At 45.8% G+C, this 27,206-nt stretch overlaps 1 protein-coding gene across 1 annotated transcript in view; it reads left to right on the top strand.

Annotated features, from left to right (window-relative positions):
- The window catches only part of DARS1 (aspartyl-tRNA synthetase 1), a 390,822-nt gene that overhangs the window by 312,927 nt on the left and 50,689 nt on the right, over window positions 1–27,206 (top strand). Inside the window, exon 10 of the mRNA XM_078682456.1 lies at window positions 6,799–6,910. Coding sequence (XP_078538582.1) covers window positions 6,799–6,910 — 112 coding nt within the window. The remainder of the gene's footprint in view (window positions 1–6,798; window positions 6,911–27,206) is intronic.

Here is a 27,206-nt window from a genome sequence, read left to right as displayed (position 1 = left end):
AGATTAAATGAAATTACACTGGAATATTGTCGCAGATGTCTTAGTAAATAAAGTTACAGTGGCAAGTGCCCTAATGTTTTAAATACAATTGAGATCACATGTAAGTACTGGTTCGCATTATTCCATGAAGCGAAATTGATCTTCGCAATGTATCATTGTTATACCAATAAATTATGTCGATGGTAACGGGTAATTGGCAAGTGCCCAATAACTACATAAAGTCAAAAAATCAGAACAGTCCTCTGGGCCAAACTATCAATGTTCACAAACGTGAAAAAATGAATAACATACGTGGTCTTTGCTAAGGAGTGCAAAGGTTAGGTACGCCCGTGAAAGTGAATGTTCGTGAGTGGGCCCCTTCCTTTCCTCCTAAAGAGAAAGAAGAAAGAATGTAAAGTAAGACAAAAATAATAAACAAAGAAAAAACATTCTAAAAATTACATCATAAATTGATTCATTCAATATATTAGATAACCCAAAAACAATAACCTGAACCAACTACTGTAAATACTGTCACTCTTTTAGGTGTATTGCCAGTTCCTCGTCCATGTTAAGACCTCCAGGGGTCTTGCTTTGAAAGTCAATTATATATCGTGATTCCTTCTTTCTGAGAGCGAGAGTCCTATCCCCCCCCTCTCATTTTTGTCGGAATGTGTTCCAGAATCAAATAGCTGCAATCTGAGACATTGGAGAAATGGTACTGTTCGAAGTGTCTGGCTACGGGGTATTTTAGATCGTGGTTGGCTATGGCCCGAAGATGTTCTAAGACCCGCTTCTTGGCAGCACAAGTTGTACTGCCAATGTACCACAGTCCACAAGTACACATAACATAAATGACAAAAGTCATACCACAGGTGAGAAATTGAGTCAACTTTTTGGTCACACCATTGTAGGTCACAGTATCTTTGTATGTGCTGTTTTTACAGGCCTTGCAGTGGAAAATGGTTCTTCAAAAAACCTTTTTCAATTAAATTTTCCAAACAAAACCCTTTATTAAACTAGCACCGACCAATCCTTCCCAGTGGGATACAGGGTTACTTTATATAATTAAAGTTGTCTTTATTGGTACATCACGCATGGACCATGAAGTGAACTGTCATGGATTGTGCTGTTACCTTTCGTAATTCACCTAGGGTCAATCTAAAATAAGACAATGTGTGAGTTTCTGCTTTCTATTGCTTTTACAGTGTGAGCTGTGCAGCATGTGCTCTTTTTAGGTTTCGACCTGGCGAAAGCACTGCAAAGCAGTGCTCCACCCAGGGCGAAATCTTATGTCTTACACTGTGTGCTATAGTTCAGCCTCTCTCTTCCATTGGCTAGCTCCATAAATGGAGGCTAGCCATTGGAAGAGAGAACTGTCCGTCATTTCCCGAGGCGATTGGTGGGCGTTCCTGCCGATTCTTTCCCTCTCCACAACGTCATGAAGACGTGGCCACTGTGGGCGTGTATTTTTTTTTTTTTAACCACCGATGTTTGTGTTCATTGTCCGTCTTGTCCCTGTCCCGCTGGCTGGTTCCTGATCACCCTCCCGCTGTCCGTGTGCCTGCCCGCCCGCCTCCCGCTGTCCGTGAGCCTGCCTGCCCCCCTCCCGCTGTCCGTGAGCCTGCCCGCCCCCCTCCCGCTGTCCATGTGCCTGCCGGCGGGAATGGCCTTGCTAAAAAAGCTCCATGAAGCAGGGCTGAACAATCTGCTTGTGTGTGACAGCGGACAGTCCAGTGTGAGACCTCAGGGTAGGATCGTGTCTGCAGAGATGGTCCACCCTGGTGTCGTGTTTGTAGAGGATAGCGCCCTGTTTGAGGCTACCTCTGCTGTTAGCATCTTCACATAGCGCCAAGAGGGTCCATGTCACGTCTGACACCTTCCGCCAGTCCTGGCCTTTTATCCAGCCCCCCTCCCGCTGTCCGCGAGCCTGCCCGCCCCCCTCCCGCTGTCCGCGAGCCTGCCCGCCCCCCTCCCGCTGTCCGTGAGCCTGCCCGCCCCCCTCCCGCTGTCCGTGAGCCTGCCCGCCCCTCTCCCGCTGTCCGTGTGCCTGCCGGCGGGAATGGCCTTGCTAAAAAGCGCCATGAAGCAGGGCTGGACAATCTGCTTGTGAGTGACATCGGACAGTCCAGTGTGAGACCTCAGGGTAGGATCGTGTCTGCAGAGATGGTCCACCCTGGTGTCGTGTTTGTAGAGGATAGCGCCCCGTTTGAGGCAACCTCTGCTTTTAGCATCTTCACATAGCGCCAAGAGGGTCCATGTCACGTCTGACACCTTCCGCCAGTCCTGGCCTTTTATCCAGCCCCCCTCCCGCTGTCCGCGAGCCTGCCCGCCCCCCTCCCGCTGTCCGCGAGCCTGCCCGCCCCCCTCCCGCTGTCCGCGAGCCTGCCCGCCCCCCTCCCGCTGTCCGTGAGCCTGCCCGCCCCCCTCCCGCTGTCCGTGAGCCTGCCCGCCCCCCTCCCGCTGTCCGTGTGCCTGCCGGCGGGAATGGCCTTGCTAAAAAGCGCCATGAAGCAGGGCTGGACAATCTGCTTGTGTGTGACAGCGGACAGTCCAGTGTGAGACCTCAGGGTAAGATCGTGTCTGCAGAGATGGTCCACCCTGGTGTCGTGTTTGTAGAGGATAGCGCCCTGTTTGAGGCTACCTCTGCTGTTAGCATCTTCACATAGCGCCAAGAGGGTCCATGTCACGTCTGACACCTTCCGCCAGTCCTGGCCTTTTATCCAGCGGAGTATTGAATGCAGTGATATCTAAATATCTACTTGTAATCTATAAAATAACACTACACGTCCCACAATGCAAATTGTTATTAGCTAAAAAGCCAGAAGTGTCCGATGCGACACAGGAACACTTGACAGCGATGCAGATAAGATGGTGATTATCTGTGCATTGAGCCTGCCTGTGTGCAGTGCCCTGGGGGCAACGTTCACATCACGCGCGTGGCTCATAATAATCATCATGTATACACTGCACACGTGATGGTTTCAGTGCTCTGAAGCAATAGGTGTTATTGGACCTAAAAACAGTGCCCCTGTTTGTATGCATCTTGACTCCCCCTGAGAACCCTCTGCTGAGCCCCTCTTCTGTCTACAGCGCCTGGAAAATCCCAGATGAAGGCACTTCACAAATCGATGTCATTTAAAGCGAGACTTTGTTAACCAAAGATGGGCTGAGGGATAAACATCTTTGATAAAGAGGTGGTGGAGGGGAGCGGAGACGCGCACACTCGGATGCCGTAATCCAGACTTGAGGATTAAGGAAACAGATGCAAATCTGGGTTTTAGGATTGCCGAAGGCGTACAAAGGATTGGGAGGCAGATAACTCCCCCCCCCTCCCCCCCCACCCTCCAGGATCAATACCAGCCGTACTATCTGCCCTTCCAGGGGGCAGTTGTACCCAAGGGCCCTTTGTGTGCCCAATCGGCATAATTACCAGTTGGCCCCGTGCAAGCAAAGTGGTTTTGGCTAAAAAGGCAGCACCGGCTGAAGAGGCCACGCATGAAATGGGACCACATGACGGCTGTGGGAACAAACAATGACATCTCGATGTATAAACACGAAGTCACTGCAATCTGGGATTTGGGCTGGCCAGCTGTGTTCAAAGGGAATTTTTTTTAAACTAAACTTAAGCAGGAATCACTGCAATTTAGGTGAATTAGTATTGCCCTGGGTAGGGCTTTAAGTGGGATGAAAAAACTGGGGGGGGGGGGGAGATGAATCTCTCAAGGGGGTGTGGCCAATGTAATTGAGGGCATGGCTTGAAAATACTAAGCTAAAAATCTGTGCCTAGCATAGTGTGCCACCCGACTTGTATTTTTCTGTATGTCATTGCATCCAGATATATAATACAACAAGTAACATCAAACCTACAGCACGTCAGGACTATTGGCTTTGTCAATGGTTGTTAGTTGCATAAGATAAATAAGCAGCAACTATGGCTTGTATATAATATTGAAAAAGCTTCTACTTAAAGCCCTGGTGACACCACGACAATGTTGCTGCTCCTGAGTTTCAAAAAGAGAAGGGAAATCCAGAGAGAAAATGACACTCTTTAAAGGATTTCCCTTCTCCTACAAGGCTCACCTCGCATGACGTCATGCCGTAACTTCTCCACTAGTGATAAGTGAGCAGTGTGAGCAGCGCACATCAATGTGACAACTGTCACTGAAGCCGGGGAAAACACGGACCACCTGTGCCAGGGCACAAAACAGAGTCCGATATAGACCCGTTTCGAGGCCCCCTTTAAAAAACTGCCGGTGCTCAGCACCTGTGAGACCCGGCCCACTTAAAGCCCTGGCCCTGGGTTCTTACCGATAAAGTTCATCATCCGTAGCCATCCTCATCACAGTCATTATTTTTGAGGTGAGTCTCCCCCTTACAATAGGAGAAAGAACAGGAAGTAAAGGCAAACCCCACTACAATATCGGCTGCTATAAGTTTATATCTAAGGTTCCCTGTTTTCCGTTTTTAATGATTTTTACAGAAAAATACAAACAGCCGTTTATTTTCTTGTCTGTATTTATTTTTAGATGTGGATAAAAAAGGAAATTGGGTATTTTTTGAGTGATTCTAAATACACCTTACCATGACTGCCAAGCCAAACACTGTGTGGATTGATAGGTAAGGAAGACAAAAAACAAAAAAATAAATTTTAGTAAAGATGCTTAAACAGCAGTAGATATACACAAGACTGATACTGAAATGTGCATATTTTCATATAAGTACATTTATTTCTCTTCTGCGGGTGTTCATATCACTGAAACCTGGCAGGCGTTCAAGCATGACTGCGCCTTTCTTGGTTAAATAAATGTGGAATTATATCAGTTTCAGCTTTATTTTTTCACAAAACCCATAATTAATATGGATAAATACAGTTAATGTTGACAAAATATAAATATGGATAAATACAGACGGAAATATCCCAAAAATAAATACCATAAAACCGGGAGTCCTAATTATATCCTACCATATAGATAACAAAGGGAGGGCCTAGGTGCAGACAGTGCAAGGCCCAAAACCCTATGCAGGGCCGGCCGCGCAATTCAAAAGAGTCTCGAGGGATTTTGGGGAGGCCTAGCGGAACAGCTTGTACACAGCATGTCGCCTACAACCCTTGTTGGGCCGACCGCGTGATGCATGTAGCGTAGCAGTAGATTACAATCATGGGTGAGTTTCAAGACCCTTAATTAACATGGACAATAACATAGCACATCTTTTTTGTGAACAACAGGGGGACACATCCAATGCCAAACGTCAGTACATGAACCTGAAAATGCTTTCTCATAAGGCAGAATCTCAGGAATCTTTGATGATCTCATGAGATAGGAATGTGAGATTCACATCCATTAGATCTAAGGTAATCCAGAACTAACCTTATGTAATCAAATAAATTATCCTTTGAAGCATCTCCACCTTGAATGGGATCTTCCCGATCTACTTGATTCTCTTTTGGAGAACCATGACCAATTTGAAATCTCCTGAACCGCCTGTGCACTTGGGAACCATAAAGACGATCAAGTAAAGATCTCTGCCCTTTTCCTGTTGAAAAACCTGGCACCTAGTTTTTAGGTTTCGACCTGGCGAGAGCACTGCAAAGCAGTGCTCCGCCCAGGGCGAAATCTTATGTCTTACACTGTGTGCTTTAGTTCAGCCTCTATCTTCCATTGGCTAGCTCCATAAATGGAGGCTAGCCATTGGAAGAGAGAACTGTCCGTCATTTCCCGAGGCGATTGGTGGGCGTTCCCGTCGATTCTTTCCCTCTCCACAACGTCATGAAGACGTGGCCACTGTGGGCGTGTACTTTTTTTTTTTTTACCACCGATGTTTGTGTTCATTGTCCGTCTTGTCCCTGTCCCGCTGGCTGTTTCCTGATCACCCTCCCGCTGTCCGTGTGCCTGCCTGCCCCCCTCCCGCTGTCCGTGAGCCTGATCCCCTCAGAGTCTCTTTCGAAGTGCAGTGGTACTCCCACATCTGGAAATGACACTGGTATCCACAGTAACAATAATTCTAGGTGCAGGAATACTGCATCCGTGTTTCTGCCACTCTCATGATGAGGGCCAAAGTCTGGACACTGCATGTGTCTGTGTCAGTTACTGCACAAGGCGATCCTTTAATGGCATTGTGTCTCTTAATGCATGTATTTGTGTCAACGACTTTGTGTGCGCTCTTTAGCTGGTCATTTTTTTAGTTCAAAAGCTTTCTTTACAGTGTGCAGCTGCCTGCAAATGTGTACTCATTACAGAGCGTTGGTGCACAGTCCTCAACTTATTTTCTGCTCTGTGTGTGTTGGGGCTCTGTCTGTGTGGCTAGCTTTTTTTGTAGGTGGCTCTATGTGTGGGTGGCTGTGTGTGTGTGGCTCTCTGTGTGTGTGCGTGTGGATGCAAATGCAATAGGTCTCGCATTTGCGAGTGATTAAGCTATTGGCATTGTAAATGACAATGCCATTTATTTATAGGTTTTCAAAACCAACACATAAATAAAATAAATTGTCATTTACAATGCCAATAGCTCTAACTTTTACAAAGGCGAAACCGTTGCATTGTAAATGCTTGTTCCTTATTGTCGCGTGCTCTTCTTTGGTCATGCCACTAGGTCAGCTTTTCCCTTTATGGTTTGTTTGTGTTACCTGGATAGAAGAAAATCTATCCTGCCCCGCAGGTATGCTTCCGAAATGTTGTTGTATGTATTCATAGCGTTATTAATTGTTCTGCAAATGTTCCCTCTCGGCTTTTGTTTTCGGTGGTTTAAGTAACCACATTATTTCAATGCATTCAGCTCTTGTGACGATTGTGGTAACTGTTTGTTTTTGCTTATTTTCAGACATCCACCAGTCAGGCTGTTTTCGTTCTCCAGTCCGGCATCTGCCAACTCTTCAGAGAAACACTCATTTGCAAGGGGTTTGTTGAAATCCAGACTCCCAAAATTATTTCAGGTATATTCCAATATTCCTTCTCCTCCAAAAGATCAACATATGTACAAAATGTAACCTAGTCAAAACAAACCCATAACAGCCAGTCCTAAAAATGTGATTTTACACAGATTTTGGTATGACATGAAAATTACTGAACGAATGCCACGATTTTTAAAATAATTATTGGCTGAGCTTTCTAGGCTTTAGGTTTTATACGTGAGCTTTAAAGTATTGTTTCTTTCAAATACTACTGAGGTTGGTGCTACTATTGAAACATTTAATGTAACTAATGCATTGCCGATCAGGTTTCTCCTGATGTACATTGATTTAGCAATTAACTTAATCATTCTTAACATTTTGGTGGCACCCAGGATATAAAAGTACTTCAGCCTTGAACCTGGAAATGCATAACTGCTTGGTGGAACAGAGGCCACGATGCTCAACTTTAATTTAAATGCGATTGTTGTATACTTCAAAACAGTAAACACTGGAAGTGTAGGTGTCACGATCTCATGGAGATTATGTTCGCAAAGGACAATACCAGATGAATATGAAATTATCTTTAAAACATGCTTTTATTTAAATTTACTTTGTGTATGCTTGAATTCATAAGTAATACCATTACAGGTTCGACCTCTTCTGAGTTACTCCAGCAATAGAATTGTGCATATGTTTTCAGGATTGCCAGAAATCTTAAGAAACTTTTCTTATCTTCAGATGTCCCTGCCCTCTTCCTTGGGGAAGTTGAATGCTTGTGATTAATAACATATTGAATGACATTTTATGGTTTAATTACTTAATAACATTTAATGATACAACATAGGTGTGATCTGTATTTAGGGCTCTTGTTCCAATGCCTTAACCTTATAGTCCTGCGTTATCTTACTTCAAAAGTACATCCCTATTTTCACATCACAATGTTTGCCGTAAGAATTGCACACTTTTTTTATGTAAATGTAAATGTATTGCGATTTATATAGCGCACGTATCACCCGAAGGCATCAAGGCGCTTGCCTTGGGAACCCGTCCTGGTATTCCCCTGTGAGATAACCCCAGCAGGGTATCCACAAGGTGAAAGCCAGGCATCCCGCCGCGAGGGGCCATAGTGGAGATTAAGCAAGCTATTGCCCAGAGTCGCAGAGTGTGAACCCGTGAGTCGAGTAGGCACCGGAACGAGAATTATCGAGTCCGTGGAATTTTTGAGCCCAAGACCCGCTGAGGCGGGGAATTGAACCCTGGTCCAGGACCGATCTCAGCTTCCGGATCTGCCGCCTCTAACCCCTGAGCCACACTTCTCACTTTTATCAGTGCTTTAGTTCCACCTAAATTCCCCTGGTAGACTTAACTTATCTGTAGGAACCCCACTATTTGGAACGCTTTCCATTGTCTATCAGGTCTCTCCTCATTCACTGGCGGTATAGCTGGGTAGGATTTATCAGATCATTGCAAGAGTGTGTGCTTCATAAATGCTGACAGTCAGAATTGGAGCTCCTGAGGTTCTGTGATGGGCCAGGCAACATTCAAGTGCATCCAGCAGAAACTCTTCTTTATCGGTACGTGGGTTTCAAGTTTGAGTATATGATGTACTTAACTGTACCAGGAACAATACATATCTGCTCAGCCTCCACATATGTTCTGTCCAACTGTGGCATGGCACACAAGGTCAATACGTTACACGCCTCTCTCCTTACAAATGTCAAATTATTATCTCCAGGAGGTCAAGAGTGCATCTATCCATCGTAATCATGACAAAAGAATGACACAATAAGAAGATACACATCTTTCTATATTTCAGGATCTGAACAAGTGTCAAAGACAAAAAGGACAATAATAAAGAAATCAGTGATGCACAAAGAGAAGCAATTCTGAACATTACACACTCACAGAGTGTTAGAATAGTAAAAATGACACCCTCAAAGTTTACACTTAGAATAGTAAATGTTATCCGCCCCAAAGCAAGATGAACTCTACCTTGATGGCACATTAAAATACCATCCTTTGAACAAATGAACAACCTGTCCATCTGGTATAGCGACCCTGTGCCCAGCTGGCACAGTGCCATAACAGCTGATCTATGATTGAGACTTCTAACTGCAGATTCCTTACCTTAGAATTATCCCCAAGCTCCAGACTGGATCTGGAAATTTTTCGTGAGTAGTACCCTTGTGCGCCAGTAGGTGGAATCATTTGACTCTGCTTGTTGTTGGCGTTATCCACACCAGAAATTCCATCCACAGTCCAGCTCCAAGTCCTGCGGCGCCTGTCACCGACAGATGTCGGTGACTGATATAAACCTTGTTTGCTTATGGTGCCTCAAACAAGACCGTGACCCGAAGGCTTGTTCCAGCGCCAGCTGGCCCCAAAGATGCACAGATGGATCCGGATCGGTGCTGGTCCTGCCATGTGGACTGGTGCCGGATCCGAGGCTGATGCTCCCTGCATCGCCGGTGGTCACCGGCCGGCCAGCCCTATTCTCATCCCCAACTCCAACACAGAGCCAGAGGAGCGTCATCCGACGCCTGCTCTGGCGACCATAGAAACCATGCCTTCCGGGCTGGGGCCTGAGCCCTTTTCATGTGGGCTAGAACTCTGGGGAGAATGGGAGGGGTTGCTGTACCCTGAAAAATATGAGCTTTATGACTCCTTTGAATGGTGTGAGGATCACGGGGACCCCAAATTCCTCATGGAACACCCTACCCCGGAAAGCTTTGTGGTCCAAGTCTCCACTTCTCATGTAAATCCTGGCTCATTCCCAATCGCTGGATCGGGAATCCAAGAGGCTGGACAAGTTCCTTGAGACCCTCACGGGTGAGTAGCGTGTTTTATAAATCCCTGATTGATTGATTGAAGCAAGGCAACAAAATATTTTCAGCTTGGCATTGCAGTCGGTGAACACTGCATACCTTTTGGGGCGTTATTTCCAGGCCCTGTGGTATGCGGTTGCGCTGGTGCTGCCAACGGTTCCAGAGGACATCCGGGCCGTACTCTCCAAGGCTGTTGCCAGAAAGAGGGATGCAGCTCACCAGTAGATGTGGACTCAACTCCACCGACTCACTAGGCAGAGCGGTTGTGTCAACGGTGGCCCTGCGACACCACAGTTTGTTGAAGACTCCTGGCTTCTCTGGGGATGACACGTCATCTTTCATCGACATGCCCTTTGATGGCTCCTGTCTCTTTGGAGACGAAATGGATTGGTGTTGGAGCGCTTGAAGCTAAGTAGACTCTCTACCAGATAAGGCATTACCGAATGCATCTTGTTTGTTAATGCACATTCTGCTCACTTTATGCAGTTCTCTCTGAGTCCTCTTGGCATGTGGATGCCATTTGTAACATTATCTAGAGCAGTTGATGAGCTGGGTTGCAACAAGGTACTCCGTTCCCCTTTCTCCTTTTTTTTTTTTTTAGAAAGTTATTGGAGATAATTTTTATCATAAACTCTTAAGAGCGCAAAAACGTATGCTTTTGTTTCCTCGTGTGTGACCTTTTGATGCTACAAAACTCTGAACTATATAGCATTAGGAGCATGGTCTTTAACAGTGTTTTACCTGCACTTGGCGCTAAACCTCACAACACCACAGTTGATCTAATACTTCTGTGATCCTGCTGCAGAAAAGAGAAACCCAGGTTTAGAAATGCACATGAAATACTACATGCTTCACCCTGATGCACTCTGTGTTGTGCTCTAACACGAGGCTGGGTCGCCAATAGACATGTTTTTGTTTCTGAGAATTAACCACTTTCTTGGGGTGATGTTCTCAGCTACTTTGACCAACCTCTTAAGGGAGTCCTTGCTATAATTACTGCATGAATTGTGAAACAACGAGCAGCCTGTGAATCTCCCAGCCAGTGAGATCACTTGCTGTAAACATATATTATACAAATGCAGGTACATAGAGTGCAGTATATATTGCAGATGTGTAGAGTGTAATATGCTATTTAATAGTATTGTTGCACATAGAGAGGGACCTGACCCACAAGAGGAAAAGTCTTGAATATGTCCTGCGGTTTCAGTCCTCTGTCCCCTCAACAGTGATCGCAAGCATACAACTTTCCATGTTTGCATATATGGCTAATGTGATCCCATGCTTTCATGTGCATTAGTTATAAGCGCTGGTATTAAGCAGACTCCGAGCAGTCTCAGTGCATCGGTACCTCGCATAATCAAGCCATGCCAGCAAAAATAACAAGCATTTGCAATGCAATAGGTCTCGCATTTGTGAGAGTTTGAGCTATTGGCATTGTAAATGACAACTCCTTTTATTTATGTGTTTTGTAAACTTGCAAACGGTGTGAGCACTTTGTACCTATAAAAGCAAGCCTGGCAGTAAGAGGCACAGTTACTGCCAGCCTTGCTTCTCGTAAGCAAGGACTATGAACACCGCTTGCACATTTTCAAAACGCATAAATAGAAAGCATTGTCATTTACAATGCGAATAGCTCAAACTCTTGCAAATGCGAGACCTAATGCATTGCAAATGCTTGTTTTGTTTGTTTTTCTGATCCGTTTGACATTTAAAAAAATGTGAACTTTTACTGTAGAGGACACGAACCTTTGACCTGTACAGTAGAAAATGTATTACTTTCTTCATAAAAGATTTGCACAATAGTGTCCCTTTTGTCCATTAAAGGATGCTTTCTCCATTGTGGTTGACTTCAGAACCCAAAATTCAGTAAATCCAAAGCCACTGGTCTTCACTTCTGACTGGCAACCTTGGCATAAGTCTCTAAGCAATCAAAAATTGTCAATTTCTGTTTTCTGGGAGGTCCTGTGACCCAGAGGCTTGTCTGGATTCGGACTCCTGCAAAGCAGTGGAGAAGATTTTAGTCGAATGCTCCCAATGTCCAGTGGTATAGCCCTCCATGTTCCACCTAGACTGCTGCCTACAAGAAAGAAGCAAAGGTTTCAGGCAAATGCTTCCAGATTCCAGCTAATGTGCCCATTGGAAATGACGAGGACCCTTGAAGCTCTTCCTTTACTCTGTCTCTTTGGTGGAGTTCTTTGGTTGTCGACATGGTTGGCCCTGCCCATAAACTGATCTTGTCCCAATCTTTGGCCAAAACATTCTCTTGATCCAACCCCATAAAAGATATTATCTTGCCCATCCTTCGTGCAATCCAAGTCCTATGGCGTCTTCCATTCTGCCTTGATTCACGGTCCCTTGTTGCCTTAGAAGGAAGGACCGTCTTCTGCGTCCTTACTTAGTACCAATGCTGGCCTCTCATCATCAGTATGCTGGGCTGGGATTCTCCATGAGGTTTATGATTCAGCAGAATGTTACAGAATTTTTTCTGTGTTGCCTCTAATATGGTAACCACCTAGCCTACCACAAGATATTACCTTACCCACTGACATGGCTACCGTTGATCCTAGAAGGGATTGCGGTAATTGTGACTCTTGTTAGCTCAGATTTGTTTACTGTTTGCAGGTAAAGTCTTGCTGGTCTACTTACACGAAGATATTGTTGGAACATTCACCACTAAAAGCAAACTTCGCCGGGGGTAGGTAGGCAGACATAATGTTTCTACCTGAGGGCTGAGAGCACAGTTGCCAGATGCTGGGTTTTAATATGATAATAAAACAGAGGTAGAAAAGTAGCTGGAACACAATTGGGGATTTACAGCATCATGTGTAACTGAATGGGAGGTGCTAAAAATAGTCTGAGGGAGCATGTCTGAGTAAAGTGTTTTTTGTTAGGCTTATATTGGAAAGCACGATCGTGCACCAGTGCATCTGGGAAGGGAGGCCCTGACAACCCACAGAAAATAGGACGGACTACAGAAAAGAGCATATTATGGCATGCACAGTGTATAATTTCGTCTGTACACAATATCAACCAAAGAGAGGATACTACTGGCCTGGGTCCTTAAAAGAGATGATCTGCTATCACCCATACGTACACCACTTGATACAGCAGGGGAATGTGTTAACACCCAAGTGATATTCATGAAGTATATAAAGCTTCATTGATAAGATGATCTACTCTAACATCCACCCTCCCCAATCATGATACGATAAATAGTATCCAGAGTAATTCAAGACCTCAAACAGGAGCTCGGGTAGTGATGACCAGCCTATTGAAGAATGGAAGATTATGCAACGCTTAAATAAACAATACAGCATATGCAGACTGTGAAATGTCACAGGCAGAAACACCAAGGAGAAGAGGTCTGCGGCGCACCCTCGTATACAAAAAAAAGAGACACAGGTGAAAGGGCGAGATTTTGATCGATACCTTATATCTATTGATCCAAACCTCGATCTGGTCGACTGAACCTTTGTTGCCTGTCTGTAAGGAAAGAAAGTGCACCTATTTCCAAGCTAGTTCACCCAAGAAAGGACTCTACTCCCAAAGATCACGGACAACTTCTAGTTTTCAAAAGTTTATTGTAAAGATATAATGAGCTGCAAATACAGGCATCTCAGAATGAGATTCACGAGATACACAGGTCCAATTACATACATGTGCTCTCGAAAAGCCCTCAGACGAGCAACAGAAATCACTAACACAAGTTCTAAGAATAGTAAAGCTATCAGCATAGACGCATATCTCTCCTTCATTTAGGTTGGAGGAAAACAAACACAGGTTAGGCGTCCCTACCCTGTTCTAGATGGTATCCCTACTTAACCAAATCCCAACCTAACAAAGGTGTCAGCAGTGAATGACCCCCAAGGGAAGTCACTCACTCTAAGTCTCTTGGTGAAAACCTAAAGTTCTCCAGTCATGACCCCTCACTGCCTACCCATCCGCTCTCTAAAAGGTCCTCAGGTATCTGCTCTAACTCCACCCAGGGGTGCTGTCCCTAATACAAAACAGTCAACAACATTTGAGACGCCCCTTGCGGAACGCCCCTCACGTGGTGCAACTTCTAGCTTTTTCCATGATGCTTTGTCTTGGGCCTCATGCGTTAGAGTTGACCTTGCTTCTCAGGCTCTTCTCCGGCCCGCTGATACCCCTTAAACATTCCAAAACCCTCCTCCATGTCTGGGCCGTCCACTGAACAGACCTCTATTCATTCATTTATAATTGGATCCCCCCTTTCCTGTTGCAGACAGATATCTGTAGCCAAGAACCCAACTCTCATATACTTCTAAAAAGAAAAAGGCTTGCAACATTTCTCAGCCCAGACATGTACGTGTAAATCAATGCTAAAACATTTCAGGCCTACAATATTTCTCATTATGATTATAATATTCAACTTCTTCATTTAATTAAAGCATGTTAATACTCTTATTCTATTATTAAGTAAACATTTCTATAAATCATGGTCTATTAAATGCAATGACCAAAAACCTTAATATAATCTGTGTCGTGAAAAGAACCATCTTCCCTTTCCCTCCAGCTCTGGCTCTGAGGCCTACCACGTTCTGCTTTTAACCACATACCATCTTATGTTTTAGCAGCTTCACGACATGGATTCAAAAATAAACACGTCTAAATAAGTCATATAATGTCACACATTTCTGTATTAGTTCCACTTCTACTTAAATCTCTACATTAGCTATACATTCAGAATATAATTGCAGATACTATTAGCACTCATGGCATTTCTCTTCATGATTTGTGCTTACTACAGGTAAGTGTGATGTACTCATACATTTAAGTCAGTTTGCGCTCTCTCAGTTCCCCCCTTTGATGACCTCTCGGGGTCATCACTAACATTTAAACTGCAGTTATTGCTGGCATTCTCTGCGCTTCCAGAGCTCTCAGGCTCCTGTACTGATTATCTTGTATGGCAGCCAATCTCTGCAGCTGTTCTCTTTGGGCCCTTTCTGACCTTCTTGCTCTGTACCATTTGAATACCCTCACCAATCCCCATAATATTATCCCACAGATCAATATTATGATGATAGGCTTTAAAATATACCATACAAAGCTTTTGCCTAAGGTGGAAAACCACCCTCCAACTGTACTCATTCCGTGGCCCACCTTTTCCCAGACATTTTCTCTACTCAAGTCTTCGATCTCCTTGTGAATACTAGTTATGTTCCTAATAACTTTCTCAAGGGGCTTCGAATTGTCTGGAATGTAAGTGCAGCATTCCTGGACCTTCAAAGCCTTACAGACTCCGCCCTCTTTTGCTAGTAGGACATCTAATGCAAGACGATTTTGAAGAACCATAGCCCTTATCGATTGCATCTCTCCTTCTACCAGCATTAAGGACTGAGCAGTGCTGGCAGACAACCTGTCGACAACTGTTGCCAGTCGTCTAATTTTAACATCATTAAGGATTATTCCCAAAAGAGGAAACATAGCTCCAAAGACATCTCCAACCATTTCGGCATCACCTACATCTCTCCTTCCTCTCGATGATGTCTGACCCTCAATGATCACTAAGTCTTGTGCATGATATATTTTGGGGAAGACAATTGCCAAGTAACATGATCCATACCAGTTGTCAGGTAGCCTCACGTAAGCATTTCTTCCACATACAAAATACACATTTGGAATCACTTGCATTCCCTTTAGGAAATCCTTAGTGTAGTACTCTAAATTAAAAGCATGCTCACAGTCAACTTCACCCACGTATACATTTTCATAATACGTTTTGGCTCGGTGAAGACATAACTTTCCTCTCTGCGCTTTATCTAAAGCTATTGGACCACTACTACCCTTTCTCTTATGTGACTTCTCTTCCTCGGTCCAATCTATTTTCCCTTGTCCTGATTTTTTCAAAATCTTTTGTCTCCTGTAACGATCATCCACCTGCCCTATGAACTTCTTCTCGACTTCTGACACCTTGCATGTCAGGTTATTTCTACGGGCATGTGAAGTATCTAAGGTAATCCAAGGAATGAAGAATTTGGCCAATCTGTCTTCACTCTTCCAGTAGTCCCATTTGTTCATCTGCTTATAATTCGGGACTTCCGGCAACACTGAATCATAATTAGAGAAATAGTATTCAAAACTATCTCTCTCATAAAATATACTAAGCAATAAGCTACATGTAATGCCATATGTCAGAGGGAGGTGATGGTATCTAATACCCTCGTCTACAGATGCCGGCAACTGCATGCAGACATAACAATCCTTAACCTCCATGGCATCCACGTATTCATACAAGAGTTTAGCATAAGCATTCGACCTAAAGTCTCCTTGGGACTCGTCTACATGTAACCTGCGGGCTTCTGCAGCTAATAACGCTTTCTCTTGAGTGTTTTCCCTTTTCTCACCAGCAACAATAGGTGTAAGCGTTACTACAGAATTCGCATCAGTTACCTTTACCTCTTCTTCATGTCCCTTTACATAAGAAATTGTTACCACTAAAGCTATTAATATTATCACTCCTACTATTAGTGTACCTATTATACATTTAGCTCTGCGGTTCTGGGTGCCGGCCTCCATTTCGTCAGACAATATAGCTCTCTCTTATCTTAGCAAAAAGTTCTTTTCCTCTCGTTCCTTTACAGTCTCTTTTCAATCCTTTTGTCTTTAGAATCCACACAACTGGAGGCTGACAACCTTCTTCGCAAAAGTTCTTTAACAGTTCAAAAAGACAACCCTAGCCCTTCTCCATCAACTCAAGGGAAGTTCCCTAAAATTCTCTGCTTCCTGGGCGCTAGGTAATCTTCTTTTTTTTTTTTTCTGCTTGCTTTATTTACAAAGTCCGTTAACAGTCTACTATCAGATTTGTGGTTGCAGCTTCAATAGCATAATTCAGTATTTCCAAACGAAGATTGTGCTCTTCATGTGCGGTTATCGTTGTACCAAAGTCGGGGAATTGCAATTCTGTAAGAAACATGTGTTTTAACTTGCTGAGGCGGGGAGGTCTGGGGAGCATGAATGTTAGTGACCCTTCTTGTTCGACACCGGGTACCAACAGTCGTATTTCCACGGTGATAATGGGCTCAGAACTGGACACCACCACCGCTCGGATCCTCCCTGTCTCCGGTTTCACAGACATTTGTCGCCAGATATGTCCACTCAGGTGTGGAGTATCTTCTGTTAGGCACACGCACTCTTCTTGACCTTCTTCGATCCGGTGCTTCAGCGCCCTGAGCACCTTCTTCTGGGTCTGAGTCTTCTGATATCGGAGGAAGGGTTGCTTCTGGAGTTGACCTCAGGCTAGAGCTCCTTCTTTGTGGCCAATTAGCTTCTCCACGTGCCCTTCTACTCCTTCTCCTTCTGGTCTGTTCTCGCTCTCTTTCAGACCTGTCAGGGTCAGACTCATACTCCCAGCTGCTTTCTCCTTCTGTAGCGTCTTCTGTTTCGCTGTTGTACTGACCGTCCTCAGCTTGGTCAGACTCGTTCCCTGCTTCCGCTGGCACCTCTACAGCTTGGCTAGCCCCCTCTATGGCTTCTCGGTCCTCTGCTGGACGTCTATCCGAGAGAGGAGCTGTTTCCAGAGGTGCTGGGACCCTTTTCGTATGTGACGCGTGGATCCAATTGGGCAGGCCTCCCACCTTTACAGCTGTGTTTGTGATCAGGATGACCTGGAAGGGCCCACGCCAACGAATATCCAAGCAGCTTCTTCTCACATGTTTCTTCACCAGGACCCAGTCCCCAGGATACAGGTCATGGCAAGGGCCCTGGCACGCTGGAACCTCGGCAGCCTGTACCTGAAGAGACACAGAACGCATTGCGTCAGACAGCCCCTTACAATAGTCCAGGATCATATCATCTGTGATATTTAACAGTGCAGTAGCTGGAATAGATGGCAGCCTCATTGCTCTCCCCATTAACACCTCATGTGGTGACAACCCTGTTCTTCTGTCTGGGGTACTACGAAGGCTCATGAGGACTAATGGCAGGGCATCAGGCCAACTCAGGGTCGTTGAGGAACAAACTTTTGCTATCCTGCACTTGATCGTTCCATTGATCTGTTCCACAATTCCTGAGGCTTCTGGTCGGTAACTGCAATGCAGCTTTTGGTCAATATTTAGCGCTACACAGATCATCTTCACAAGCTCGCTGTTAAAATGTGTTCCCCTATCTGATTCCAAAAAGGCCGGCACCCCGAAGCGAGGAATGAGTTCTCTAAGCAGTAACTTGGCCACTGTGAGGGTGTCGCACCTACGTGTAGGGTATGCCTCAACCCATCTGGAGAACACACAGACAACCACCAAGACATAGCGGAGGCGATTGCACCTTGGCATTTCAATGAAATCTATCTGCATTCGATTGAATGGACCTCCAGACCTTCCTATGTGACTTAGTGCAACTGGTGTTCTTTTCCCTACGTTCAGCTGCTGGCAGGTCACACAACGCTGGCACACTGCTTCTGCTGCTATTCTAAACTTGGGATTATACCAAGTCTGTCTAAACACTCTCAGCATAGCATCTCTCCCTAAGTGTACGGGACCATGTATGAGCCTAGCCATTGGACTCACCATCTCATTGGGCAACACTGCTCTGCCGTCTGGTGAGACCCAAAAATGGGTCTCACCCATTACACATCCTGCCCTCTCCCATGTTTCTTTTTCAGAATCAGGAGCATTTTCTTGCATGGTTGACAGTTCATCCCAAGTATCAACAGTTTCCAGTATCATGGCTAATTCAGTTCTTACATTTATTCCACCCACATCCACCTCTGTGAAAGAGTACCCTTGTTCCGCGCAATACCGCGCAACTTCATCAGCATATCTATTGCCTTTCGAAACAAAGTCCTCATTTCTGGTATGTGCGGTGCACTTTACAACTGCGATACTTGCTGGACATTGCAATGCCTCTAACAACAGGCGCACAAACTCTCCATTGCGAATGGGAGAGCCTGAAGAAGTCATGAACCCTCTTTGAGACCATAACTGCCCGTAATCATGAACTACCCCAAACCCGTATTGGCTGTCGGTGTATATGGTGACTCGAATTTGATTGCTTGCCAAGCAAGCACGTGTCAGGGCAATAATCTCGGCTACCTGAGCGGAGTGTACTCCTTCCAGGCACCCAGCTTCCACAACTCCTTCAATTGTACAAACAGCATAAGCTGCTCTCAACTGCCCAACTTCGTCTCTTACACATGAGCCATCGACAAAGAAAACTTCGTCTGGGTCGGTCAGTGGCTCATCTACGATGTCGGGTCTGGGTTTGGTGCATAGTTCAGTCACATCGAGACAGTCATGGTCTGTATACTCATCATCATCCTCAATATCATTTGGAAGTGGCATCAATGTAGCAGGGTTCAAAACGGAGCATCTCTTGAGGGTCACGTTCTCTGCAGCAAGAATAACTTGCTCATAGCGCGTGAGCCTACTATTGGTCAGATGCTGTGTTTTGGTCCTGGTCATTAATAGTTCAACAGAATGTGGCACGCACACCTCTAACGGGTGCCCCATGACGATATTTTCACATCTCTCAATGCTGACACCCGTTGCAGCAACGGATTTGAGACATCCGGGCAACGCTGCGGCTACTGGGTCTAAAGTAGCCGAGAAATAAGCAACTGGTCTACGGGCATTCCCATGGATTTGGACCAACACAGACAACGCACAACCTTCTCTCTCACAACAGTAAAGAAAAAATTGTTTATTGTAATCCGGCATTCCCAATGCCGGAGCACGACACAGGTCCTCTCGCAGCTGTAGGAACGCCATCAAACAGTCTTTGTCCCATGGTACCGGATCCCTCACCTCCTTGTGCGTCAGTTTTTGCAAGGGCTTTGCTTTCAGTGAAAAGTTCACGATCCACTGTCGGCAATAACCCACCATCCCTAGGAACATCCTGACCTCTCTCTGTGTCTTAGGCGCATTCATTTTCATGATCGCCTCTATCCTGTCTGGTGACACCTTTCGTTTGCCTTTCTCAATTCTGTGTCCCAAATACTGCACTTCTGTCAGGCAGTACTGCAATTTTCCCGGGGACACCTTGTGCCCATTGGCAGCTAGGTGATTTAACAAAGCAATGGAGTCTTCCCTGCAAGCTTCTTCTGTTTCTGACGCCACAAGGAGGTCGTCTATGTACTGGACCAGAACTGACTTCTGGGGCAGCACTAGAGTTTCAAGATTTCTCTTCAAAAGCTGATTAAAGATCGATGGGCTCTCTGTATACCCCTGAGGGATACGACACCATGTTAGGACGCGATTTTCCAGCTTAAATGCGAAAAGAAAATGGCTTTCTTCGTCCAGAGGGATCGAAAAGAAAGCCTGACAAAGATCGATCACAGTGAACCACTCAGCTTGGAATGGAATCTGAAACAGTATCACTGATGGATTCGGTACCACTGGACAACACGAAACGACTATGTTATTAATCTTTCGAAGGTCCTGTACTATCCGAAATTTCCCATTTGGTTTCTGCAGACCCATAATCGGGGAGTTGCATGGACTACCCACGATTTCTTTCAGTATTCCCTGTTTAATCATGGACTCGATCACGGGTTTTATGCCTGCAATCGTTTCTGGAGTCAATTTATATTGGGGTGTTCTTGGGAACTCAGCATGCGGTTTCACTACAATTTTCACTGGGTCCACCCCTTTGACCAATCCAATCTCTTCCCCAGTGAAATCCCATACTTCTGATGCCACTGTCTCTCTCAAGTCCCAGGGGAGCTCCTCTACTGTTAAAGTAGGGTACAGTTCCACGCATATTCTAGAGTTTGCAACTTTGAAATCTGCATCATCATCATTGGTCAATACCTCCACTCCCTGAGGTGTACAGTATATAGTACAATTCAATTTACATAACAGGTCTCTTCCTAGCAGACACACAGGACTTGAATCGCAAACCACAAACTGGTGCTCATCACTGTACTTCCCTATTTTCACCTGTACCGGTTCTGTCAATTGGCTGGTTATTCTCCTGTTTGCGACCCCTACCACCTGTATGGTCTCTCCAGACATGGGCAGGTCTGGAACTGCAGCTGATCTGATCGTAGATCTAGTGGCTCCTGTGTCCACCAGAAATGTCGTAGGGCACCCTGCTACTTCTGCTTCCACATAGGGTCCCCTCTGATCTACCTCCAAGGCTGCCCCGAGGGTGCAGTCTTCTCTTTCCACTCTCTGTCCGGTTAATGGGTCCACATAATAGCACTCTTCCCCTTCCACAAACAGGGGCATTTGTCTATAGGTCTTACCCATACTCCCTACTCGAGGAGGTTGCGGGAACTGGGCTCGGGGAGGAGCCCCCCCCCCTTTGAGCACCTTTCCTTGGTATGGCGTTACCCCTCTTGTAGGCGCGCTCTGGACCTCCTCCTCCTCTATCTCTTGTTCTCCTATCTCTACATTGTAAGGGCACTCGCGTTTCCAATGCCCCACCTCGTTGCACTGGTGGCACCTAGTCGTTTTCTTCAAGGCAGCTATGTCTATTCTGGGTCTAAAGGTGGAACTCTCCTCATTGCCCTTGTTCTGACTGTACTGTTTCTTTCCTCCTGTACCTGTTCCTTGCTGCTGTTGCTGTTGTCCCCCCTTCCCTGCTGCCTGCATCTGTACCACCATCAACTTTTCCTTTAGTTTCTTAGCCTTGGAATCTATCTCATCACAACAGTACCTGGCATATCTCAGTATTTCGTCTAGGGGTTTAGTTTGCCAACAAATCGAGTGTTGCTGAATCATTAAACTAATATCCGGTCTCAGTCCCAGGACGAACTTGGACACAAATTGCCCTATGTCTTTTGGATCCATTACATCCAAGCCGCTATACTGTTTAAACGCCTTCAGCAATCTCTCGTAATATTCGTGAACTGTCTCTTTGGGTTCCTGTCTTGTTCGGTCTATTCTGACCCAATCTATGTCTTGCATTGGCACTTTCTCTTTCAGCCAAGTCATCACTCTCTCGTATTTTGCCATCACAGTCTCGGACGGCCCATTGGTCTTGGCATCTCTCTCTGGCTCCGTTGTGGGCCACTCAGCGCTAACCTTGCATGCTGTCCACAGATCGCCTGGTACTACAATGTCAAACAGCGTGTTCAGATCTATCCAAAGGACCTTTGAGATCTTTACAAATCTCTCCACTTGCTTGTACCACTCCACTGGGCTCTCACGTAATTTGGGGAAAGAGGTGGTAAAAGCAGCTAAATCTCCCCTACTCCAAGGGACATGTACATAGTTCCCATTTGCCACTTCACGCAAAGGGTATGCTTCTATTCCCTGCTGTCCTGGTGTCATACCAAGCGTGCTTCTCCTGCCGGTCCCTTTCTTGGACCACCTCTCTTCCCACTTATCTAGTGCCCTCCATGTCCTTATTCCAGTAATCAGTTCCCTTATGTGTGTTTTCAGCCCAATCGTTCTCCTCTCATCTAGGTCTCGATCTGAGTAATGTAGCCTGTGGTTACCCTGTAATGCTTTGGTTCTTGACAAGTCCACCATATATTTGCCTGCTAGTTCGACTAACTTCTCATGGACTGCTCTCGCTTTTCGAGTAATGTCTTTTGCCATATACAGTATTTCATCCTGTTCATACATTTCCATTCTTTCTAAAGGCAGGGTACCATCTACCATGTCATCCAGGTCTGACCTTAAACTGGAGACATCGAGTCTCTTGGCTTTTATCTCAGCTCGCAATATGTCTTTCGAAGGGGGCTCACTGGTCTCCCTCCCATCCCAACTTCGAGCTCTACGTTTGGGCTCGGGAGAGTTAATGGGTGGCCTCCCTTGCTCCCATCTCTCTAGGTCCCATGCTCGGCCATCCGATCTTGGAAGGTGATGGAACACGGGCCTGTTACCCCTACTCTTGCTCTGCCCACTCTCTTCTTCTTCTCTCCTCTCACCGCACATCTCTCTGTTATTTTCCCTCTGGTCGCTACACTCCCTTTGCCTCGTATCGCTCAGTATCCGATACGATCCTTCCTGGTTCCCCATATTCCCTGGACTGCGCTCATTTCCATCATCACAGGGTCTATGGTGCGACCTCTCACAACTCCCATTCAGTTCTCTGGTGCCGGGCACACAGTGTGGACATTTAAAGCTGTTTCTGTACTCCTGTGCTCTCCTCTCCCCTTTGCTGAGTATTGGGCGCGCCACCCCTTCACTCCCGGGGCCCCCGTTTTCCAGGCCCGTTCTATCTCCTCCCCGGGCCCAATGGGTGACTCCCCTACTCCCTCTACAGTCCCACTCCGGGCTACTCTCCCCAGCCCCGCAGTGAGTCCGTGCTCTGCTGTCCTGACTTTCCCTTTCTGCTTCTGCAGCATTGATGTTCTTTTGAGCCTTCACTGCCTCATCCCACTGCTTCATGTACTCATTTAGCTCTTGAAAGGATTTTCGTCCAGATCCCCTCAGATCCATTGGCCATCTAGGGCCCCCAGGATCTCCTCCTGGGTCTCCTGCTGTGTGCATCGGTGTACTCCACTCTCTGGGTATCGGCATCTGACTTGGGGAATTAGTGGTATCGTTCCTCCTTGCCTCCTCTGCTCTTTCTCTGTCTTTCCGTTTCCGTTCTTCCCCTCTTGCTCTCTCTTGGTCATATATCGATATTATAGGACCTATGGTAACCGGTACCTGTAGTGCATCTGGTAATGGGTAGGATGTGGCGCTTTCCGTTTCCGGCGCTCTTTGTACCACAAACCTACCGACTACCTGTTGCACCTGACTAGGCTGGGACAGCTCTTTCTTTGCCTCAGGATCCCACTCTGAACTGGGAAGCGGTCTGTGCTCTCCTGCATTGCCCCCCTTTTCTCCTTCACTCTTCTCGACCTCTCCCCCTGCTCTATTATACGGGGGTGGCCTGTCTGTCAATAATCTGTTTATCAGGCTATCCTCTGTTTCGCTCTCCTCATCTTCTTCTAGGGGGCTTTTATTTACTGGCGCCTCTAACACTGGGTACAGTTTATTTACTTCCATGTTATGCACTCTCCATCTTTTAGCATCCGCATCCCACCTGGCATCCTGTACTGCCCTTACCGATCGTTTCACCCTTTCTTGTCGTCTGTTCATATTCTTTTCATGCGCTGCCCTAAGCCACGCATCAAGAGCTTCAAACTGGGTTGGTCTAGGCAAGGGTCTCATTGAGGTCATGACTGATTTTAATCGATGCAACACCTCTAATCTGAACGTCCCGTACTTCGGGAACGTCAGTTCCTCATTTCCTTCAGTAATCTTACTCCACTCTGATATCCAAAGGATCGTATGCAACCCAACATTTACTGCCATGTAACGTGCTGGCGTACCCTCCGGCGGGGCTTCTTCCCCTTCATACGATCCCCGCTTCTCTTTCTTAAACACCGCTTTCAGCCACTTAAAACACTTCATAATTATGCGCACAAAATCCAGCCTCGCTACTCTGTTTACTTCCTGATGACAATCCACCAATCCTGTCGCGGCTTTGCTAGCTTGGCCTATCACAGCGCGGTCTTTCTCCTGTCGGCCAATCACTGCGCGACACCACCTGACGTCACTTTTCTCCGCTTCGCAGCAGCACCCCTCCTTTCTCAACTCGTCTCCCGGTTATGCATGCGTCCCATTCATACACCGAAAAATGACTACTTCCGACCAAGCGGTCACTTCTCTCGACTGTACGTCCACAGTCTATCTGTAATTGTCAACACAACTGACGAGATGTCTATCGTCTTTCTGATAGGTTGCTTACACACACAGTAACTTCCGACCAGCGTCCGTTACTCACGCACTCACTCTTACGTTCCCCCTATCTCGGTCTCTCGGGTGATCAATGGTACCTCATGACCCCCTTCACTCTAGTTGACAATTACTCTGGGTGTCCGATACACCCGAACCACTTAAGCTCTCCTTGAACTTAAGATTTCCACCGGTTGCGCGCGCTCACAACCTGTTCCACAGTCACTCTACAGGCATTCAACTCCGCCAGACATTACAACATAGATACAATACAAAACACCGCAATCTAACACGCATAACCCTTTATACTCACTCTCGACCGATACTGCTGCTTTTTCTGTCTCACGTCATCCGGATCTTCTCCAGCGGGCTGTTCTTCCGATCATCGATCTCTAGGGGCCTTGGGGTAAGCTAACCTGGCCTAGGTCACCGTCCTCAAGAAGGCAACCATCCTCTATAGCTACCAACTGAAAGGGCGAGATTTTGATCGATACCTTATATCTATTGATCCAAACCTCGATCTGGTCGACTGAACCTTTGTTGCCTGTCTGTAAGGAAAGAAAGTGCACCTATTTCCAAGCTAGTTCACCCAAGAAAGGACTCTACTCCCAAAGATCACGGACAACTTCTAGTTTTCAAAAGTTTATTGTAAAGATATAATGAGCTGCAAATACAGGCATCTCAGAATGAGATTCACGAGATACACAGGTCCAATTACATACATGTGCTCTCGAAAAGCCCTCAGACGAGCAACAGAAATCACTAACACAAGTTCTAAGAATAGTAAAGCTATCAGCATAGACGCATATCTCTCCTTCATTTAGGTTGGAGGAAAACAAACACAGGTTAGGCGTCCCTACCCTGTTCTAGATGGTATCCCTACTTAACCAAATCCCAACCTAACAAAGGTGTCAGCAGTGAATGACCCCCAAGGGAAGTCACTCACTCTAAGTCTCTTGGTGAAAACCTAAAGTTCTCCAGTCATGACCCCTCACTGCCTACCCATCCGCTCTCTAAAAGGTCCTCAGGTATCTGCTCTAACTCCACCCAGGGGTGCTGTCCCTAATACAAAACAGTCAACAACATTTGAGACGCCCCTTGCGGAACGCCCCTCACGTGGTGCAACTTCTAGCTTTTTCCATGATGCTTTGTCTTGGGCCTCATGCGTTAGAGTTGACCTTGCTTCTCAGGCTCTTCTCCGGCCCGCTGATACCCCTTAAACATTCCAAAACCCTCCTCCATGTCTGGGCCGTCCACTGAACAGACCTCTATTCATTCATTTATAATTGGATCCCCCCTTTCCTGTTGCAGACAGATATCTGTAGCCAAGAACCCAACTCTCATATACTTCTAAAAAGAAAAAGGCTTGCAACATTTCTCAGCCCAGACATGTACGTGTAAATCAATGCTAAAACATTTCAGGCCTACAATATTTCTCATTATGATTATAATATTCAACTTCTTCATTTAATTAAAGCATGTTAATACTCTTATTCTATTATTAAGTAAACATTTCTATAAATCATGGTCTATTAAATGCAATGACCAAAAACCTTAATATAATCTGTGTCGTGAAAAGAACCATCTTCCCTTTCCCTCCAGCTCTGGCTCTGAGGCCTACCACGTTCTGCTTTTAACCACATACCATCTTATGTTTTAGCAGCTTCACGACATGGATTCAAAAATAAACACGTCTAAATAAGTCATATAATGTCACACATTTCTGTATTAGTTCCACTTCTACTTAAATCTCTACATTAGCTATACATTCAGAATATAATTGCAGATACTATTAGCACTCATGGCATTTCTCTTCATGATTTGTGCTTACTACAGGTAAGTGTGATGTACTCATACATTTAAGTCAGTTTGCGCTCTCTCACAGGAGCCAAACACCATCGAAAGTGAAAAAGGCAGACTGGGAAAGCTTGCATTCAATAATAGCAGTGCACGATCTGCTTAAATAAAGCTGACACTACTCTTCCAAATAAAAACGGAAGAACTGCACAGCAAAAACAAACAAGAATGAAACTAACCGGACTCCGGAGGTTTGGGGGGAGGTGGGGCCTTGCTGCTCCGGGGTTTTTCACTGCTCAGTGCGATGCCTCGCTCCTACCTCAGACGCAGCTTCCCCCTGACGGTCTCGGACCTGTCCCCAGTGGCCGGCTGTGGAATTGCAGCCCCTGCGCCAGCAGCAGCAGCACGCATTCGGAGCCAGGAAGGGAGCACGCGCACGCTGACAATCTGCGCGTTCACAGACCACAATCTGCGCGTGGCCCGGTCTGTACTCCCTTGCAAGCCGTCACGGTGACAATACATTTTGCTGGTGGGAGCGCTTCGCGCTCCAACACCAGCGAGCCCTAAAAATGTTATTAGGAGCACGTGTACTATTAAAGGCACATTTACTGATTTATTACCACAGTGCAAAGGTGAAATCATATTGTATTATTATAATTTAGGTGGGTCCTAATGATTAAGATCTCCAATCATACTCCTGTCCTTCAGTGCTCATACTGTGGACAGAAGCGGTGAGACTGCTACTTTAATACATGCAGGTATAACTAACGTGCATGAAAGAACAGCATGGCATAGACCACATCTGAAGACGCCCAGAGTAATACGGAAAACCTCAAGGGATCGCATTCTGGTCAGTGGCCTCGTTGACCAGTTGTAGTTGCATGGATGCTCTCTGTGCTACCACTGACTCGAGCCATGTGAAGAGAACATTTGAAGTTACACTTTTAAATTGGACTAATGCTCTTTTTCAAACATTTAAAATTAGCTTGGACCCAAAGCGAACACATAAGCAAAAATAAGTCTTGGGGCAACTGTACTGGTCTCCCAGAAACTTAACGAGCTGGAATTTAACCAATCCGA

Source organism: Lissotriton helveticus, chromosome 3_1 (genome assembly GCF_964261635.1).
Source record: "Lissotriton helveticus chromosome 3_1, aLisHel1.1, whole genome shotgun sequence".
Lineage (NCBI taxonomy): Eukaryota > Metazoa > Chordata > Amphibia > Caudata > Salamandridae > Lissotriton > Lissotriton helveticus.
The sequence above is the reverse complement of the archived record's forward strand: the minus strand, read 5'-3'. Positions and strand labels throughout refer to the sequence as shown.